Raw genomic sequence first — 20,167 nt, forward strand, 5'->3', positions numbered from 1 at the left:
AAACATCATAAATGTAGTTCACAAATTCTCAGACAGGTTTGCAGGCCAGCTGAGTCTTGTTGAAGAGCCTTTCCACTTAATTTCAGCTGGTGAGTGGGCCGGGAGAGATTTCCAATCCTTAAACAAACAATTTCAAGTTACTTTTGAGGGGGGGGGGGAAAGAAAGTTGAAAGGAGGTAATTCAACCCTGGTTTGAAATGGAAATCATAGTAACATGTCTGAGAAACCACTTTTTTACCCTCTGTCTTCGTCTATGTATTTTAGAGTAAAATTAGACTGGATTAGATTTTGGGCCTCTTGTGTTTCCTTATCCTTAAATTGATTACATTCTAATGACTGAAAAATATAGCAATACTGACAGGCTTTCTTTTCAGGGTGAGGTGGATATCAACCAACTGGTGTAGACAGAGTTATGTATCTCACCAAAACAAAACCTATTTCAGAACAGCAGCCTCCAGGCAGCTTTTTTTGCTACAAGAAAAGCTGGGGCCTCCAGCCACATTATTTTTAGCTGATTATTCTGGATATGAAGGTATATACCTCCAGGGCACAAAGCACTGCAGTAAGGAGAAGCGTGTTTTCAATTGCCTTGACTCCTTTGATATGGACTCTAGTGGGTGATACATTTTCAGCCCTGTTCTGAAGTAGATTTTATGAGTTCATATTGACAGATTTTTCTCACATTACCAGCAGAGCACAAGCAGTGCTCTACACATTAGAGTACTCATCAAGTTCAGATTCACTTCAATGTAAGCATTGAGACTGCCCCTACAAGGAGAGTGTCTGAGGAAACTACTACACCTATTTATTGAGCAGAGTGCTGAAGGTTGTTCTTTGCCCAAATATAGGAAAGACAGTCTGTCAATGTTAATACAGCTATCCAGTTACTATAGGCTCAAAAATGTCAGAACTTGAACCAGTGTTCTGGTGTGCTCTCCAAAGGAGTATCCTTCTGTTTTTTCTTTGAATTATCTGAAAGTCCTGAAATGAATGGCTGGGTTGAGTATATTCTTGGCATGTTAATATTTTCTTTGCCTTGGCATTTGATGGAGGCAATTGGAGGAAAAAGCCAAACACTTCTGAGACCGAAAGCATTTTGTTGAAGCCATTTCTAGAAATTATCAGAAGTTTTTGAATAACTAATGGTGATCCTCTACGTACTCATTCAGTCATGCCTTGACATTGCAGTTTGCTGATGGGACAGTTTTCTTTCTAATTCATTGCAGTAGTGACAGTAACTTACTTTGTTACAGTGCTGCTGTTTTTGCAAATCAAAGTGCCTATCTCCCTGTCAGGACATTTGGGGTTAACATGTGGAACTGTTAATGGCAGCTCCCCATCCACAGGTTTGCTCATGAAACGTGTTAAAGACTTTCCTGTTACTGACAGTAAACAAACATTACAACATACTGTTGTTATTCCACTGATGGGGGCACTGCAATTTCTCTATGGCATATAAACAACAGCAAAACAATCCCACTGTGTCTGCAGCATACCTTTGTGTAAGTTGTCATCAGATAAATTACTGGAACTTTTACATACCTCCTGAGTTAAGCTGATCGATTTTGGGTGAGTGAACAATAGAACGTTAGCTGGAAATTTTTATTTCTACCAGTGTGAGACCATCTGTGAATTCAACAAACTTTGTCTGAAAAAAAATGGATGCTGGTGGTGAATAACTGAAGACTTCAGTGTCTCTTAGTGTTCTATAGGCAATGTCTTTTTCTGCTGTAGACGGGAGGCTAGAGAATTGCCTTCCAGTACTGCATAATTTTTACATGAAATTTGGGTAAAGAAAGCTTTTCTAGTATTTTCTAATGTTTTGTAGTCTATTGTGAAGTGGTCATGTAATGAAAACAAAACTCTTCTTTTAGGATTGGTCAAGTTACACAAAGGCAAGAGAAAATAACTTTATATGAAACGGAAGTTAAAGGCTACCGGAACAGTATTTTTAATGCAATATTTGCATGTTTACCAGTTTGGAGCATGGCATTTGTGCATCAGGTAGTTGTCTTACTGCTTTGGTACAGCAAAACCTTGATAGAGAATGTATTCAGATAAGATGTTGCTGGAACCACAGCATCCCACTAAGTTATTTCTCTTTCAGTCATGGTGTCACTTAAGCCGCACTTTGCTGAGGTGGTATTTGGAAATCGTAGCCCATCTTGGTGCCAGTAGGAGAATTTTGGTTTTATTATGGTATGTCATGGTAGTCACACACGTTGTTCATTACACAAGACGGCTTCTATGGTGTGGTCTAGCTGAGAACAAGAATGCAGAAGGGCAGGAAGGGCTAGTATCAATTCCTTTACATTGAGTACTGAGGTATTTCACACCTCCCCACATCATCTTCCCCACAGTCCATCCCTTTCAGGAAAAAGTTCCAAGGGAGTGCTCTGAGTGTGGCTTCAGACAATTTCTCTGGGTCTTACATCTTTTTCTTGTATGAGGGTACAGTTTAGCCCTCATTAAATCTTTAATTGGGATCACGGATTGTGTTTTATAGCCACTAGAAAGATTTAGAGCATGATTGCAGTCACTCTGTCCTTGAGTGATAATTTCTCAGGAGTTCATGACTGGAGAAAGGCAAGCTATGAGCTAAAATCAGATGTACTATAGACTAAATTACTCTTTAAATGGTAAAAAACCACTGTTGAGACCACTTTTGGAGTACTATGTCCAGTTGTGGGGTCCTAAGTACAAGAGAGGGACATACTGGATATGAAGGGCCTCATGAAGGGCCTCAAAGATGAGCAAGGGACTGCAGTATGTCTCCTGTGAGGAAAGGCTGAGAGAGCTGAGACTTAAACCTAGGGGAGAGCTCAGGGAAGAATCTCATCAGTGTGGACAAACAACTGAAGGGAAGGTGCAAAGAAGATGGGCCAAGCGCTTTTCAGTGGTGCCCAGTGACAAGACCAGAGGCAATGGGCACAAACTGGAACATAGGAGGTTCCCTCTGAAGGGCAGAAAACACTTTTTTTACTGTGAGTGTGACTGAGCACTGATACAGGTGCCGGGGAGGGCTATAGAGTCTCCATCCTTGGGGATATTTAAAAACCATCTGGATGTGATCCTGGGCATGCAGCTCTAGGTGACCCTGCTTGAGCAGGGAGAATTGGATCAGATGATCTCCATAGGTGCCTTCTAACCTCAACAATTCTGTGATTATGTGAAAGAACAAATAAATAATGATTTGAAAGCTAGATGATGAGCAGAAGACAATTGTTTCTGCAGCCTAACACCTTTGCTGTCGGTGCTTTTAAAGAGAGACTGCAATAGGAGTCAGGAAAGGCATTACCCATGGCCTGGTGAATGTAAATAAGGTGACATTAAGGATCTAGTTTTGTAGTTTCTTTCATTCTATCAGGTTGAAAAGAAGTCTGATTTAAATTATTGCATTAGATGACATTGTGGAATGTCTAGTTTTCCCTTACCCACATCACTCCTTGAACATCATGTAAATTATCTTCAACCTTTTAAAGGTCAGTTATGCCTTTTGTTCATCTCCAAAACATTAACCCATGGGGCTGAAACATACTTATACAGTATTTTATACTCCAGTTTACTCATACAGCATTTTGCATTCTGGTTTTAATATAGGCTTTGAGTAATAAATATATAAATAACTAAAAGTAACTAAATGGAAGGAAAATAATTAACTGTATTTCCGAACAGAAATATTTCAATGCCAATTTAATGCCACTATTTTCATGCCAAGAATCAAATCATCTTTTGAGACCAACATTGCTACAATAACACAGTATTTCAGTGTGTAGCACGGGAAAAGCTATCAATCTACTCCCGTTCAAAAGTTAACTGCTGTTTTGCTTCATAACTACTTTTAGAATTTCCTAATCAATGAGAGGTCTTTCAAGGCTTTGGTCTGTTTTACAGGGAGCTTTTCTTTTTTTTTTCATTTTTTTCTTTTTTCTTTTTTTTTTTCTTATTTGCTGTACATTTTTACTTCACCTTATTACCCCCTGATTCCTTGTATGGACAAGAAAATAGAGTTCTAAAATAGGGAAAGTAATCTTTAATTATTTTAGTCCCTGTTCGTCTGAACATTAGAAACAGAATGATAATCACTTCAAAAACATAAAGCCACAAGGTTATTTCTGTGTTGTCCTTCTAGGTTTGCCTTCAATCTTTCCCATTCCCAGAGATAATTTCTGCTGTTCTGATGCCTCTGACTACTACTTCCAGTGCCAGAAACGTAGTGTTGAGCATAGAAAAGTTGCATATGGGTCACAAATGAGACTGTTGATATGAATAGGGATTTACTGTGACAGCCTGAGGTTTTCACCTCTTTTCCAAAGAAAATAATTGTTTTGTTCTAGTTTTGCAGTTTTCGTTTTGTCACAGTAGTAGCCCTCTGCATTCATAGCACTTATACGTAAACCTGGGAGGAAAGGGCAGGCTTGGAACTTCAACCTTTTGATTAGAGATTTAAGCCCCATGAAAACATCAGCCAACAGCAGCTGTTTGAAAATGAAGGGAACAGAAACAAACTTGTTTGGGGTGTGAGTATGAGGAGAAACAAGTGTATATTCATTGGTCCCTTCTGCTTCATTTTGTCAACTGGCAGTTTTCTCCAAGACTCTTTTAGGTCAATCCTTTAGGACACATCTAATCTCCCAGCTTCGGATCCTGACTACTCATATATCGAATGTCTGTGCCACTTAATCAACCTTACAGCTACTGTAGTACAAAGGAGCCTTGAGAAAGGGCTAACACAAATGGCTATTTAATTTCCTGTGAACTTAATGGTACCTAACATTTTTTCTCTGGCTTGGAAAATACATCAGTAGAGTTTTGCTAGAGCTTCGATGGTTTTGGTTTGTATTTTGAAACAACTCTCGATGAAATTAAAATGTAATTAATGATACAATGGAAATTGATTTCACAGAGAATCAGAGTTTTTATATCTGTAATTAAAGTGAGACTGTGGAAATAAGAAAAAGCTAAGTCCTTTCTTAATAGGAGGCTTTTATGGAGGATTAGAAAACACATGTTGTTGCATTTGAAAAAGCCTTTATCTTAACTCCTCTGTAACTTCTGAGTAGCGGGTTGGTTCATCGTGTGGACTAAGTTTGAGTACTGTATGAAAATTGTTCACTGAGTTTCTGCTACAAATTACTGTTTCTAATTTGGGTTGTATAAGTGTATTTAACTTTTCCATATTTTTATACATTTACATAGCAAAGGGCTTATAGAAGAACCTTTTTGCAGGCTTTTTCAGATCTTTTTGTGGCTGTTATTTTTATGTGCTTTGCTATGCCAGAAGTGTGATGCGGTTTTGTACGTGAGGGTTATCAAAGAAGGTCGGTATTTGTTGTTAGACAGATATACATCTGCAAAGGGTTTTGTATAGTAAGCCCTAGTTGTTTTACAGTAAAGTTTAACCATCGTGCTATCATTTTGTCTAAAATAAATATCTGTGTTTTTCCTGTAAATCTGGGATATAAACACTAAGAAATGTCTTTTAGGGTCTTGTTTTGGTTTGGTTTTTTCTTGTTTGCTTCTTTCTTTCGTTTGTTTGTTTTTAAATTTGGGGGAGGGAAAAAAATTGAAAATAATTGTTATTTGTTGTGACTTATGAAAATCATTTATGACTCCTTGAACTGTAGAAGAATAATATACTATCCATTAAACATACCCAAAATTTGGAACATCGATGTAATGCTGAACGTTTTTAAATCTTTTAAAACCGCTTTTTAGCCAGTGGTATTAAAGTATCAAAAATGGACAAGCAAAGTAGGTTTAAAAAATTAAAAAGCTCTCTGTTCTTCCAAATTCTTCCATTTCTGAAATAGGCCCTTCTCATTTTATTTCATTATCTGCCTTCTGTATGAGACCAGAAGCACAAATGTCAAAATCATTTAAGATAAGCCTTTCTTGCAGTATTTCTAGGTTTTAGAAAAGTGAAAAGCATTGGCAGTCTTGCTGGGAAGACTATACTTTTAAGGTTAATCGGCCAGATTTTCAGAATCAGGAGTCACAGTTCTCTTTTCTGTTTAGTTTGACATCTGTGTGTCTCTACCACCTTCAGTAGAATTATTTCTTGTCTTATATAGGTTAGAGTTAATCCAGCCTGATGAAATAAGGCGTTTTAGTGCCTAACTGTGGAGTACATATTCGCCGAGTCTCTTTAAATTTTGTTTATCATTACTTATCCAATATGAGAGTATTCATATATTTCATCATATCTTTCTTAACCTCATGTTTTGTTTTCTTTGCCTTTAGGGTGAACCTGGTTTGCCTGGCATAGCAGGAGAGAAGGGAGCAGCGGGGCTTAAGGTCAGTACTGAAAATGAATTAAAAGCAGAAACACAGTATGTGAGTGCATATATAGATGACAGTCGTGCTTTCCAACTTGGGTTTATATTCTGACTGGCTTTTAATGATCTGCTCCTTCCAGTGATCAGTGCTGTAAGAGGCTTTGCACATTTCCCCATAAGGGAGCATATTCTTCTGCTGTGCATGTATAATCCCAGTCAGCAGCACTGACGCATATACATCCAGTGCCAAGTGAATGCAATATGCCTGCAAGTGTTTGGGAATTTGGGGACCTTTTCAGAAAGGCTTTGTTTATGCCCCTTACAATGTGTTTCAGGCTTCTTTTCAAGAACTGCTGTGGTCAACTCTTTGACGAATGTCAGGGTTAAGTCTCAAGGGCTGATCCTGCTATTATGGAAGTTAGCAACAAGCCTCATTGGGAGCATGTCTCAGCCTGTATTTGTTACTTCAATATGACTCTTTGCACTTATTTTATTGTTATATTATTTGTTCTGCTGTTTTAATATTGAACAAGTGAAATAGAATGTAAAGCTTACGATTACTTCATTGAAAAGAAAGCTCAACATGCCCAAGATGGTGGGATCTGTGGGCTTCTTCTGTGTGCTAAATGCTTATCCCATCAGCTGCGAGCGTGTGTCTTTGGTGCACATGTGCTCCTCAGCTGATTCTGTGCATCATGCTGCTACTGACAGACATGCAAGGCAACCTGTTTACATTTACTGACTCTCTGCTTGTCCGTCAGGAATGAAAACAAACCATTTGGGAGCATGACCTTTTCTTACTTTCTAACAGAAGCCAAATTATGTCAGTTGATGCTTAATTCGTAGTCACAGCTGTAGTCTCTGAGTTGCCTAGCGACCACCAGCCTTCAGAAGGGGCAGATATGAGCCAGAGTGCAGCTCTGAGCCAGAAATGCAGAGATGAGTTGTCAGGGTCAGACTGGTGTGTGAAAGTGCATTTGCAGTTTCTGAAGCACATTTTAATTTTGAAAAAAATAGTGGCTATAAGCCATCTTTCTGTTACAGAGATTGTTACAGAGAATGTAAGGAGCACTGAAGCCTCTTTACTCTGAAACAAAATAAAGAATTAGTTTAAAATGGTTAAGGACTTTTCTCTCTCTTGGGGAACCTTCTGAGCCATTAAGAGAATCATAAGACTTTCCCTTCACATTCAGACTTCGGGGGTTTCCTTTGTTCATTCCCAACGTAAGGAAAACCAAATGTAGGAGTTACCTACATCCTCACAGGCCATCTCTCGAAGACGTACATCTGTTTGTCAGTGTTTAATCTGGGACAAAAGGGGAGGGAGGGAAGTTTTTACAGGCAAATCATTAAGCTTTTAAAATTACATTGAAGTTGTATTGTCCATTGAGGTCTATTACATTTACATATTCTGTTGTTTATTGGAGATTTTTCTGTTGGATTTTATCATCTGAGGCATTGTCATCAGTAGTGACATAATGCCTAGTAATCGACATACTAATGGTAGTAATACTAACACTTTAATTTTTATTTGGTTAATAACTTATGACTTCTTTGCTCCAATTGTTTTCGTCAGGGTGACCCTGGAGAAAGAGGAGAAAAGGTGAGACATGTTCCACTTCCTTTGTGGTGGTTCTGTTTTGCATAACTGCTTAGAGAATTGCCAGTGCACTGACTCCAAGTTTAAAAAGAAAAAAACACAGCTAGTACCTAGAACTTGAGAGTCATTGAATAGCCTTTAGAAGTGTCAGACAATACCTACTAATGGAAGTTATTAATCTGTGATTACTGCAGTGGGATTAATCACAGAGAGCAGTGCGTTAAAAACTCATGTGTTAAAGGCTGCAGAGCTGAGCAACCATGCAACTAATCCTCACTATGGTTAGTCTCAGAAAATGATGAGCCTGTCTGAATAGAGATCCATACATTTCTCAGAACTTGGTTTTAGTGCTCTGACATCTCTGTGGAATGAAATGATTAGGTAACAAGAGTGATAGCTACATAGACTCTAAATGATATCTAGGTAACCGGTTCTCCACACACTGAAAGTGCGATTCTCCATTCGTATTTGAATCAATTTAAGGAAGAGCAAGGGAATCTGCCCCCATGATCTTAGGCTGTAGACTGTCTGAAGAGGTACCAGCAGCACAAATGTTACACTGATTATGCTCTGACTTGCAGTGAATTAGTGAGGAATTACTTCTCTGATGTCCACAGTCACGCCAAGACAAGACAAGGGGCTGGAACAAGCTCCATGCTGCAAAACAGGAGTATAATTCTGCTCTTTCGGGGAGGAGCACCCAAGTACACACTGAGTTAGAGTGAGCTTCTGTATCTGTAGTCAGGGGCAGATTGAGAATAAGGCATAATCCTTATTCTGAGTAGGAATCTGTACATGGCCTCATCTTCTTAAGTACACAGAGCCATGTTTTTAAAAAATAAGTTGCTTGTATCGAGGTGCAATTTGCTCTTGAGAAATGTTTACCAATGTCTTTGCAGCTACAATTGAATTTCACTTCTAGATGTCTGTAAATCCAATTCATTTCACATTTTGAAAAGCATATAATAAAATAATCCAGGGAAATCTTGAAAGTCTATAGCCCACATATAGAAGTATGTAACTGAGAATCTTTTTTCATGAAATAATTTCTTCTGTTATAATTATATTTGTTGAAGTGCTTCACTAATCCTGTGTTTGTTTTCAGACACAAAGGGAATAACAATGAATTTTAACATACACTGAATTTCTGTTACTTAAAATCATTGTATTTTTCCATAATTACCTTTTGTCTTTTCCTAAAAGTGTAATTACAAATGCCCTCAATGTGCTTTATCATGTCAAATGAACTTGGGATGACATTCCTAAGAGTTGCTGTTCTATGTTTCATCAAGCCCTTAATTAAAGTGCTGCTAGATTGTTACCTAGTTCCCATTGTGTCAGTGACTGTGATATACAAATTGCTTTCTGTAATAAGTCCTTCTGAATGAAATTTCACATTAAGGTTTTTGGAACAATATGACAGATGCTAAATAAATACTGCTATTTGAATACCACTACTGGTTATCTCACCAAGGATAAGAATGTTTTTTCAGCCTACTTAGACTCAGTATTTATCAATATTTTTGGCATTTTAAATATTTCTTGCACTTCACATGAACTTCAAGTCCCACAGGAGTTCTTGACCTATGGTCTAACACACAACGTCGACTATTTGGTGTAGTCTGGACTTCTTATATGGCTATATGACTGTAAGTGGAAATTAGGTCTTTTTCTAGATAAATCTTTTGAAATTTTTCTTTAAAAAGTTGGGGTTTTTTAAAAGTAGAAAATGTCTACTCAGCCATGACAAAGTGTTATCTGAACATCACTTTTTAAACAAAAAGCAATGCATGGAATTTATGTAGAGATAACAGTCATTTTGATAGCTCCTTGGAGGAGTGACATTCAGTGCATTTTTTTAGTTGGTGAATCATTTGAGAAGGACTTCAAACTCAGAGAGTATATACCATAAATTACTTGAGAATCCTGATAAAAAGTATTGGAATTGGGTAACTGTCATCTGAATTTTATTAGATGCATTTAGGTGAATGTCTGTGTTGGAAAAAAAAAAAGGATCGGCAATTTAAAATGCTGAATCATCATGAAGTCATTAAATCATTCCTTCATCGCTAAACCGCAGTGAACTTAGAAAATTGGTCGATTATACTGACAGGTTGTTATTTGATAGTTTGATCGTGAAAGAGATCATGGTTGTAGTGAGGTCTGTATAAGACATAGACGCTTCCTGACAATGTCACAGAGAGGCTGACTGCCTGGTTAACAAAATCAACTTGCTAATCATGTTGGAATGCTGGCTCTTCTCTGCATGTTATCTACTTACATAAAATCATTAAAATATAATATGTATTTTGATTATAGGGGGACGCTGGAGAAAATGGTCTGAAGGGTGACACGGGAGAAAAGGTACACTGCTTATTAGCAGAGAAGAAAATCTGTGCTTTAGGCACGCTTACAATATAATGAGCTAATGAAAATAATAATTTGATCAAAAGAAAAATGCATTTTAAGCTGACTTTTTTTTAAAGATGAATGATTTGACTGAGTTCATTTTTATAAACAGCCGAAAAATTGTCACTATTCTGTCCCACTAAGCATAAGATTTCTGACTTTAAACAGCAGTAGTTTAGTACAGAATACATCAGCATGTTTCTAACTCTTTGCTGAAATTTACATCATACAGAAGCTTTGGTCACAGCCTGTCAGTTGGAATTAGGTCTGTTGAGTTGTAGCCATTTCTGATATACCCTTTAATTTTTCCCCTTCTGTGCTTCCCTCAAAAAGAAGGGACCAAATGAATAAGTACAAAAATTATGGTATTGTGATTGATAATTTCCCTCCAAAATTGGCTGCTGGACAATCAGGAGTTGAAGATAAAAACACACTTTAAATCTGTATTCCAAGTGACAGCAGTAATAACCTCACTTGATACCCTGCTGGTTCATTATTGCAAAGTACCAAGATGTTGTAGAAATCACTAAAGAATAGACTTTGCCAAAATTTTTATTTTCCTTAGTTTCATTTTATGTGAGACTTGTGCTGTATCACTGAAAAAAAAAATTAACATGGGTTTTCAATGTGGTCAGGGTGAAGCGTGTGTTGCACAGGAGAAAGGGTCAGACATATGGATCTATTCTGGCCATCACTTTTGAATTCATATGCTTCTAAAAATTTACTTTAGTGACTGCACTTCGGCAGAAACATAAAAATTTTTTCTTGTACCCTCACATATGTAATGCTTAACCACCTCACATCAGTTCAGTGCAAGGAGAAATTTATGATGGATTTATCAAGCTGGTAAGGAATGCGTGCAAATCCCTCAGGACCTTTGGATACAGTAAAACTACACTTTGAAGAGCACAAGGATTTTTTGGGGTATATTCTAAAGTCAACAATTAAAAACAGACATCAGATTTAAGAATAGTCAAGTTATTTGATTCTTGAACTTCATTTAAATAATACTTTATCTGTAGTCATGCTTATTAACCCAGATGAAAGTCTTAAGAACCTTAGTTAGTTATACAGTGTATGCCAGTAACATAATCTTGATCCACTTTTATGTGGTTTAAGAATATAATCTGTTAGAAGTACGAGATTGTTGTTCAGGTAGATAGTTCTGCAGCAAGTAAATGGGAAGTTAATAATCTCTCTAGGAAGCCTAGTGCTGCTTCACTTGTTGATTTTCTACTTTATCAACTCTGAGAGTGAACTTGCATCCACTAGAATGCCCATACTGCACTGTGATTAACAGTGTGCCTGTCTCCCTGTTTCTGCCCAAGTATAAAGTTTTAAATATTTCTGTGTGAGCTTTCAGCAGTTTGGCAGTCTAAGTGGGACCAACTTGTGGAAAATATAGGTCATCATGAGACTTCTGATATTGCCGTATCTGAAGAAATTTCAATAAACCTGTTGAACTTCATAATGCAGAAGTCTCCCATCTCTTCTGGGTTTCATATGAGTTTCAGAGGTGGGGTGGTGACATGGAAATATGTTCTGTTTGTTTGGAGTGCATTGCTTTAACTATAACAGATTAGAATCCTCTGCATTAATTTTTGCAGGACTTAACAGAATTGTGACTTTGTTGATTTTCATTATTTTTCCTCCATTTTCCCTGCCTACAAGACAGTCTGCCACCCAGAAAAAAAACCACAAAACAGTTCTTATAGGAGAGCTGCAGCTTAAAGTTCCCGATAGACAGCTCTGCAAACAGCACTTTCTAGAGAGCTTAGGAGGTGGGTTTTGACAGATAATTTAGGAGTAAGTATTAAACTTGGTGTCATTACAGTACACTTGAACTGCTTAACAGGGTTTGTATTCTTTCCTGTTCTTCAGCATAGGAGAAGGTTTTTGCTCTATGATCATTATGTGTAATTCAACATGAGTTTGCTAATCATTTAAGTGGCAGAGGAAATCAGAATGACTATTTCAGACACATTTAATAAATATGCTCAAGAAGTAGACTGGACTTTTTTCCTATGTTTCTTTTTTATTTGTATTTTTGTCTGTATTATAAGACTTAATAAGGCTCTTTTTAAAGTGCGTTTGTAAGAGAGCTGCTGGATGTATTCAGAGATGAGATAAGTCTGGTATCCACTCAGTTCTCAGGTGTTCAGCCACATACATGTAGAGACCCTTCCTGCTCAGTAAACAGCATTAATTTTACATAAATAAATGCAGAGAACATTGCAGTAGATCATAATGCTACACATATGCTTAAGAGATTTAATCCATAGTTCATAAAAATTAAAAGCATTTCTTTAAAGGCTTAAATAATGTTTCTGTGAGATAAATGCTAAATTTTATTTATATGGTGAGAGAGAGAGATACCAGGTGACAACAGTTTCAGACTTGCTTTATGAGCAGGTTCCTGTTTGTGCAATTAATATAATTTTGTTTTCTCAACCACTGTACCTAGTGACTCTCAGAAATGTGGACTTGAGTGCTTTATTCTTGACCCGAGACTTTAGAATTAAAGTGTGTTTGTTGAATTGTCCTACTTTGAAGACAGTCTTAATGCCAAACTGGATTTCTGTATTCTTCCACTGTAGAAACTGGTCCCTAGAAACTACCATATATATTCCTTCTTTTCACGTGTTCACCTGCTAAATTTTCTTCATTCGTGGACTGTTTGACTTATCAGTGAATTGAGAACATGCTGTACTGTAATTTTTTCTTTAATCTGATACTAATTTTTATTCTTGCATGAAGATGGCTTGTAACTATTTTGTGTCTTATCTTCTCCATATCCATCATTACCCTTTAAAATGTTTAACTGGCTAATGTGTCTTACCAGTTGCTTTGCCACTTCATAGCTATAAAAAGTCCTTGAGGCTTCCAGTTGTACATGCTTGTAAGGGATATTAGCAGTATCACTCATGCGTGTCTATCAAAATGAGGCAGCTCAGGTTTCCATGCATGTATCAGCCCTTCATAATACTGATTTTTGTGTTTTCTTCACACAAGAGCAAGCTGCAGTAGCTGTGTACTCCTGTTCTTTAAAGGACAATGAGCATGTAAACTGGTACCATTTAATTTTGTAAGATAATACCAAAGAGACTCCATACCCAAACCAACTTTAAAGCAACGGCATTTACAGAATGCTTCCTGCAGCTTCACTGAAACATCAGGAATGGGTATCCCTATTTGTATTTTAGCACAAAGAATATTAAGCATTTATATTTTGCTTATGCATCTTCAAAGTACATTACAATACTGGCTTCTGTTCTACCTATGTAAATCACTAGCAGGCTGTGGGGGAGCTTGATATTTCTGCTATGTAGCAACTTGTTACTTCCAGCAAATGATGTACATTTATTTTGAATAATGAAACAATTTTTCAAATATATTTTCAAATATATAGTACTCTAGCCGTCTTCAATAGTACATAGTTTGACTAGAAAACCTTTCAGTATTTTTTTGCTTTTTTCTTCAGCGTGTTGTTTAAGGAAAAGAAAACAACTAATTGAGTGTACAAGAATTTCAAGGATCCTGTGACAATTGTAGAAAACTGGAAGCTAAAAGCTTCCTTGGCCTGGTCACTCACTGATCCTCTGTCCTTGTACTTATCACTGCCTATCAAATCCAGTCAGCTCAGTGAAACACAGGCAAATCTTTTTGAATTCTAAATGCCTCCTCAGAACAGAGACCTTTCTTGAATATGTAAATTACCATAGCTAGCTCACCCTGTAAGGTATAACACATCACTGCATTGATCTATCAGTTTAAATATGCTAAAGTGCTGAGGAAATAGAGCTATGACCAGCCCTGATGGAGATAAACTCATACGTCACTGGGGATTTTTTTGAAGTTGAGTCTTCATTAGCACAAAAAATTTTGTCAGTTGAGACCTGATACTTGCCATCTGTAGAATTAGGTCAAAATCATTGCTCATATTCTTTACAAATAGCCGTAAATTATTTTTCATGTAGATCAGCAATTTAGAGATGTCAAAGTATGTCCCTTCTCCTGGCTTTGTGAAGTACATTTATACAAAATCTGCAATTACTATGTCTACATTATTAGTTGTAAAATTTGAGGTTAACTGTTACACTGTTTGGGTGAGTGAAACTAAATCTCTCTACATGGTCTTGACAACAATACTGTTCCTTTTCTGAGTCACACTGATTGAATTCATTAGTTAAATTCCTGTGTAGCCGCACAAAGAACAGGCAATCTTGCTGTATAGTTATTTTACCATATAATGTTACCGTAGTCTTACATCATTTGTTATAAGTGTTTCCTGGAAAACTGTATATGTAATAAGTGTGATTATTTCTTGTGGATTTTGTATCAGGGTGACCCTGGTTCTTCTGCTGCAGGAATCAAGGTAATGTGTTTTTAAAGCAGTTGTGAAGGTAGAAGAGGGGTGGTTGGTCCATGTTACTTTGCAGTGTCGCAGACACTGTGGATATTATTAATGTTATGGTTTTCTACATCTTTATCTTTAATTCATTTATTCAGATCTCATCTTTCATCTGTTTCCTTTAGGGTGAACCTGGTGAATCTGGACGACCTGGACAAAAGGTATTACTTGGAATTGTTCAGTTTTCCTTTTCTGTTGGATTTGTGATAAACGATGTTACATCAATGTTACCCCTGGCCCCTGTACTTGGATCAGCCCAAGGCTGTACAGTTTAGCTGGCCAAGGCCTGTACATATTTGGTGTATGTTCATTTTGTATTTTAAAAAAGCACAGGAATGATGATACTAATTAACATGAAAAGTGATATTAGACTAACCCACCTTCCCTTCTAGCCACAGCACACTTCTTGCATTGAAAGCCTACGCAGTTGCAGCTGGTGAGACTAACAAAGAATGACTCTGTTCCTTCAGTGATCACAAGCTAACCCTGCATGATTGACTGACTATTAACCTTCAGACTATGGTACATTATTACATCTCATTAGGAAGAAAATATGTATTGACTAGAATCTTTTTTCACATGTACCTGTTAGGAAACAAAATAAGGATTGACTAGAATCCCTTTCATATGTTCCTGTAAGGGGAATCAAACTGTCAGAGGCATGTGGTATGTTTGGAAGGACATAGACCAGGTAATGCTGCTCTGTTCTTCCTTCTAGGGGAAGAAATGCCCCTGGGTGCTGTGTTACTGAGGCTGCTTCTGGAAGTAAAGGTTCTGCAGGAGTTATAATGACTCTGTGCTGCATGAGGCCATCTGAAGCTGGGGAATTTGCTCTTTGAATCCATAGTACATCAAACAGTAAATGCTGTGCATTCAGCTCCCTTTCATGAGAGTAGGAGGCAGGTCCTGCAGGGAGAGCAAAGAGACAATGAGAGAACCAGATTTTTTGAATTGCAATACTTGGTTTCCCTTGAGAGCCATTGGTACCGTTCTTGCCTCTTACAATATTGAAAATTAGCCACTGCTGCCAGAGTGGAGCAGAGTCCAACTGCAAGTTCAGCTAGCAGGTATTCCAGACAGACAATCAAGAGCTAAAATTCTGTATAGTGGGTGGCAGTACAACCGTTTTCTAATACTCGAGGTCTTTTGGTGACTAAGCAAAACCCCAAACCACATATAAATAAGAAATAAATAAGAAATTAAGTCTTTTTGTTTGAAAATTATAACTGTCATCAATTATAAGATACTAAACAAAGACTATTATGGTTGCAAATGCAGTTCTTTAGTAAAATACAGTTTTAATTAGGAGAGGTAATCAAAGTTGTTTAAAGCTGTCTAATCTACAGAGTCATTTACTGTGTGCATTCTACATTGCGTGCTTTGCTTGGGTAATAAACCAGAAAATGCACTTAAGAGCCTGTGGAGATTCATACTGTTGTTAGGTGGCTGCCATAGAGGCAAAACTAGCAGTGATTTATCAGCAGGCTCCTCGATCTCAGTCCCTGGGCACTCAGGTTTTATCTCATTTAGGCAGCATGGATGAGTGAGGGGTACACAGTTCAAACTTTCTATAATCTCAGCTTTTTGTTCACACCAAAGGGGACTTAGTGCGTTCTTTCCATTCACATCATAAACTTCCACTATGCTGTGTTCGTGTCCCAGCCCAAACCAGCAGCTCCTGTAATTCGCTTATGCAGCATGCCTCCTCCAGACAGGTGCCCCACGTCTGCTGCTCTGCACCCCTGCTTAGCAGGGACTTGTCACCCCACCAGAGATTGGCGGGGGCTCTTTTTCCACCTAGAGGCGTGTCTCTGCCATCTATGTCATCTGAATACTTTTCCCTCTTCCTGAATACTTGTCCCATTCCTATTTCCTTCCTGTATCTTCTTTTCTTTCTCTCCTTCTAGTTGTTCCTTATCCATCTTCTAAGGACAAATATATATTGAGCTGCCCACCTGAATATTATTTACATGAAATGAAATGAGACAGTATTTTGGCAATCTGACAAGGCTGCTTTGTACCATATTGTGTGATTGTATGCAGAGGTGATAGGATGACCTGCAGTGCCAAGCTGAACATTATGAAATAGAGTTAGTATACAGCTTTGGTTTCTTTAAAAATAATTCTTCCCATAAATCGTACTCAGATATTAGGAAGAGTCCAGAAAAGAAAATATTATGCATTCATCTACAATACCATTTGTAGTTAAGAAATAGTGATTTATTTAATTGTGTTTCACATTGTTTAATGTATCTTTGAGGGGCATTTTAATTGTTTTAGATTGTGACTCTGAACTGGCTTTGCTGGATTCTTTCTGCTTGTTATGTGTGAGTCTGTGGTGCTTGCCTCTGTCCCAAGACTAAGTAGTGACCTACTGCAGCAATACTATTATATTATCAGTTATAAATATTCAAATGCTGTGCTTAGAAGTGAAATACAGTGTCTCCACAATTAGATGAGAAAAGTTCGTGGTTGTAGTTTTGTATGTATGGCCACGCGAGAAATGTTTGGAGTTAACATTTTGTTAGTGCAATAGAGGCCTTTTAAAGGATTATTCTTTTGCAAGAGTGATAACCCATTTTCTGCTTTAGAAAGTGTTAGCAAACATACCAAAAAATAATAGTGTCTGTTGAGAATGGCATCCTAGACTCTGTTCCTCTATCTGATTTTATAGTTAATATTTTGAGACTGGAATCTTTCCTGTGCTTTTAGGCAATTTGAACAGTTAGAATTTTGGAGAAACTAAAATGCACAAAGAAGCTGTTATCAGATCCATCTATACCACTTGAAAATCACTCCATTTGGTAAAGTGATTTACAGCCTGTCTATTGTGTCTTTCAGTTTGTGGCAGAATGTAATTTTGTTATGAGCATTTCAAATCTATTCAATATTACTGCCTCAAAGAACTGTTTTTGGGTACAGTAGTTTGATGAACATCTATCTTATGTATACATGTTTTTTATGTTTGTGTATGTGTACACGTGTTTATGTGAGTGTAGGAATGTATGTAAGCATGTGTGTACACAGACATGTAAGATATTTTAATAGCACAATCTGTATGAATCAGCCCAAACCACAGAGTTGAAATCTCTATTTCTATAAAACTCAGGAGTGTACAAAATCTGGGATATAGTTCAAATCATTATAAAGGTAAAAGTTGGCTTCAGAGTTCAAACCTAAGCTTCCAGAAAGTTCAGGGAATATTCAGATCCAAAGTGCTGGTTAGAATCCACCTCTATATTAAAATAAAATCTCCAACCTTTAAAATAATGATTTCTTCACATGTTATTGCTCTTTTTTTCCTCTTCATCATCTTTATTTCCCTGGACAACATTTTTCCATTTAGCTGATATCTCAAAATGACCATTTGTGAGAATGTTGTCATTCTTATCTTAGACTAATTTCAACTTAATTTCAAAATTAATACATTCAGTTTTGAATACCTGTTAAAAAATTACCCTTGCAAATGCAATTCTGTAGCTCTTTTAATTGCAATTTTAAATAAGCAAGGCTTTTCTGGGTAAAGTAGTAAAAGGTTACACTCCCGCTATCCTTCATGGCACCGTGTATATTCACAGATAAATAGCAAGCTCTGAAATGATGCTATGGATAGCTCTATAAAATTGATGGCCCAGTTATAATTATGCAGTCCTGTTTGAATCATGCAATTTAAACTAAGCTCTTCTGAATTGCTTTGTAGCTGAAACAGACAGTTACACAGCACAATATCTAGCTCAAAGTTGGGAATGGAACAGAATTAAACATCTGTCATAAGTATGGAACTTAAATGAGAGTGTGTAAAATGAACCAGTGCTGCTTGTTTTGTTCCCTTTTGCTGAAGGCTAAGGAGAATTCATATTTGGCTTTCCTAACATGGATTTTCAGTCTGGGTGTCATCTTCACATTCAAGGTTCCCAGAAGATACCTAAGTTCTTAACACAACTCTTACTCATTGTACATTTAAGACAGTCAGATATTTTGAAAATATCGGTCCTGTTGGAGCTGACCAGCAGTCATTCATGCTCTTTTATCTTCCTGCACAATTTACAGGGGTGTTCACTGGATAGTGACCATAACTGAATAATGTCTGTAATATTATGTAATTTTCCCATGTAGGGTGAACCAGGTCTTCCTGGGCTTCCTGGACTCCCCGGAATAAAGGTAAATAAACTTTGTATCTGTTGTATTGGGGGGACATCACAAGGAGGGCGAACTGCAAGAATTTGGCTCAAATAGACTTGCTGTACTTGTCTTACATCTGAACCTCTGGTATTAAACTAGGGGTTGGCATGGAAATGTTTCACATGGAAAATTGATTAAGTGTCTATGAGTAGGCAAACAGTGTATCTTACATTATAATGTGAGTAGAACATTGCATTCTAGGTTTGGGGTTTTTTTTTAAATCTAAAATAGTAGAGGGTTTTATTTTTTTTTTTTTATTTAATGGAAGAGTCTTGTCATCAAAGTTTTATTTGGTTTCCACTTTGATGTGTGCTTTCCAGTAGCAATAGTCTACTGAATTTACCAAGCCTCCAGCCAGAGAACTGCATTAATTATACACAGGATGTGGAGAACTGGCTCTGTTGACAAAAATACTCTGTGCTCCATTACACGGCAGTGATTTCCACTGACAAGTCAAAATGTTTTAGTAAGGCTCTTGTCAGTATAAGGTACAGTCCGTGACCCAATACCTGGTTTAGTCTCTGGCTTCCAGTTTGTCTGGAATCTTTAGGCAACTTGATACAAAAGACACGTGGTTGGTTGAGTTCTACGTAGATGCATTGGGAATTGCAGACACTTGCGCAGTTTGAGCTGTAACTGTATAATTCTACACAGAGCGAGTGGATTCACATATCCTGAGTGAGTACAGATTAGAATGATCGCTTTTCCTTCTTGGAAAAGACTGTTCTTTCAGAAAACAAAATCTTTGCATTGCAGCATGGGCCTGTGTATGCCTCGAGGAGATAGTTTTTATAATTTCTCCCTCCCATAACAAGGAGGATAAGTCAGAGATTAAATTCTTGTCCATCGTGTTAGAGTTCAGGATTTATGTAATGGAATGTAATATTTGCAGTGGTTTTCTTAAGGGACCTGTGAATTGCCACAGCATTGAAGCATAATGTCCCTTCTGTGTTCCTAATGAATTATGGGAAGAATTGAATGTGCATATTAGAGTTTGTGTGTTGTAACAGCTGAAAATACAGTTCCCAGGGAGGTTGTTCATTTTCTGCAATAATGAATCCTATACTGACTAGTGAAGATCATGTAAGAAGAGAGTCTTGTGTGTTTAAACTATTTTTATAAGGACCTTTGGCAGCAATCCCTATTCTATTTACTTTAACTGTGAGCAAAGAGTAGCTCAGTTGAAGGTCATTGGGGCACTTGCCTGAGGCACTCATCCTGGGAACACATGCCAAAAGCAACTGGAGTTGTGGCTGGTCTTTGGGGTTTCCATCTTCATGCAGACCT

At 37.4% G+C, this 20,167-nt stretch overlaps 1 protein-coding gene across 5 annotated transcripts in view; it reads left to right on the plus strand.

The window, feature by feature from the left end:
• The window catches only part of COL25A1 (collagen type XXV alpha 1 chain), a 313,397-nt gene that overhangs the window by 242,156 nt on the left and 51,074 nt on the right, over window positions 1–20,167 (plus strand). For all 5 annotated transcript variants that reach the window (XM_027636119.1, XM_027636120.1, XM_027636123.1 and 2 more), the window contains 6 exons: window positions 6,244–6,297; window positions 7,855–7,881; window positions 10,198–10,242; window positions 14,630–14,662; window positions 14,824–14,859; window positions 18,815–18,859. In XM_027636119.1, coding sequence (XP_027491920.1) covers window positions 6,244–6,297; window positions 7,855–7,881; window positions 10,198–10,242; window positions 14,630–14,662; window positions 14,824–14,859; window positions 18,815–18,859 — 240 coding nt within the window. The remainder of the gene's footprint in view (window positions 1–6,243; window positions 6,298–7,854; window positions 7,882–10,197; window positions 10,243–14,629; window positions 14,663–14,823; window positions 14,860–18,814; window positions 18,860–20,167) is intronic.

Source organism: Corapipo altera, unplaced genomic scaffold, assembly GCF_003945725.1.
Source record: "Corapipo altera isolate COAL_440 unplaced genomic scaffold, ASM394572v1 22b, whole genome shotgun sequence".
NCBI lineage: Eukaryota > Metazoa > Chordata > Aves > Passeriformes > Pipridae > Corapipo > Corapipo altera.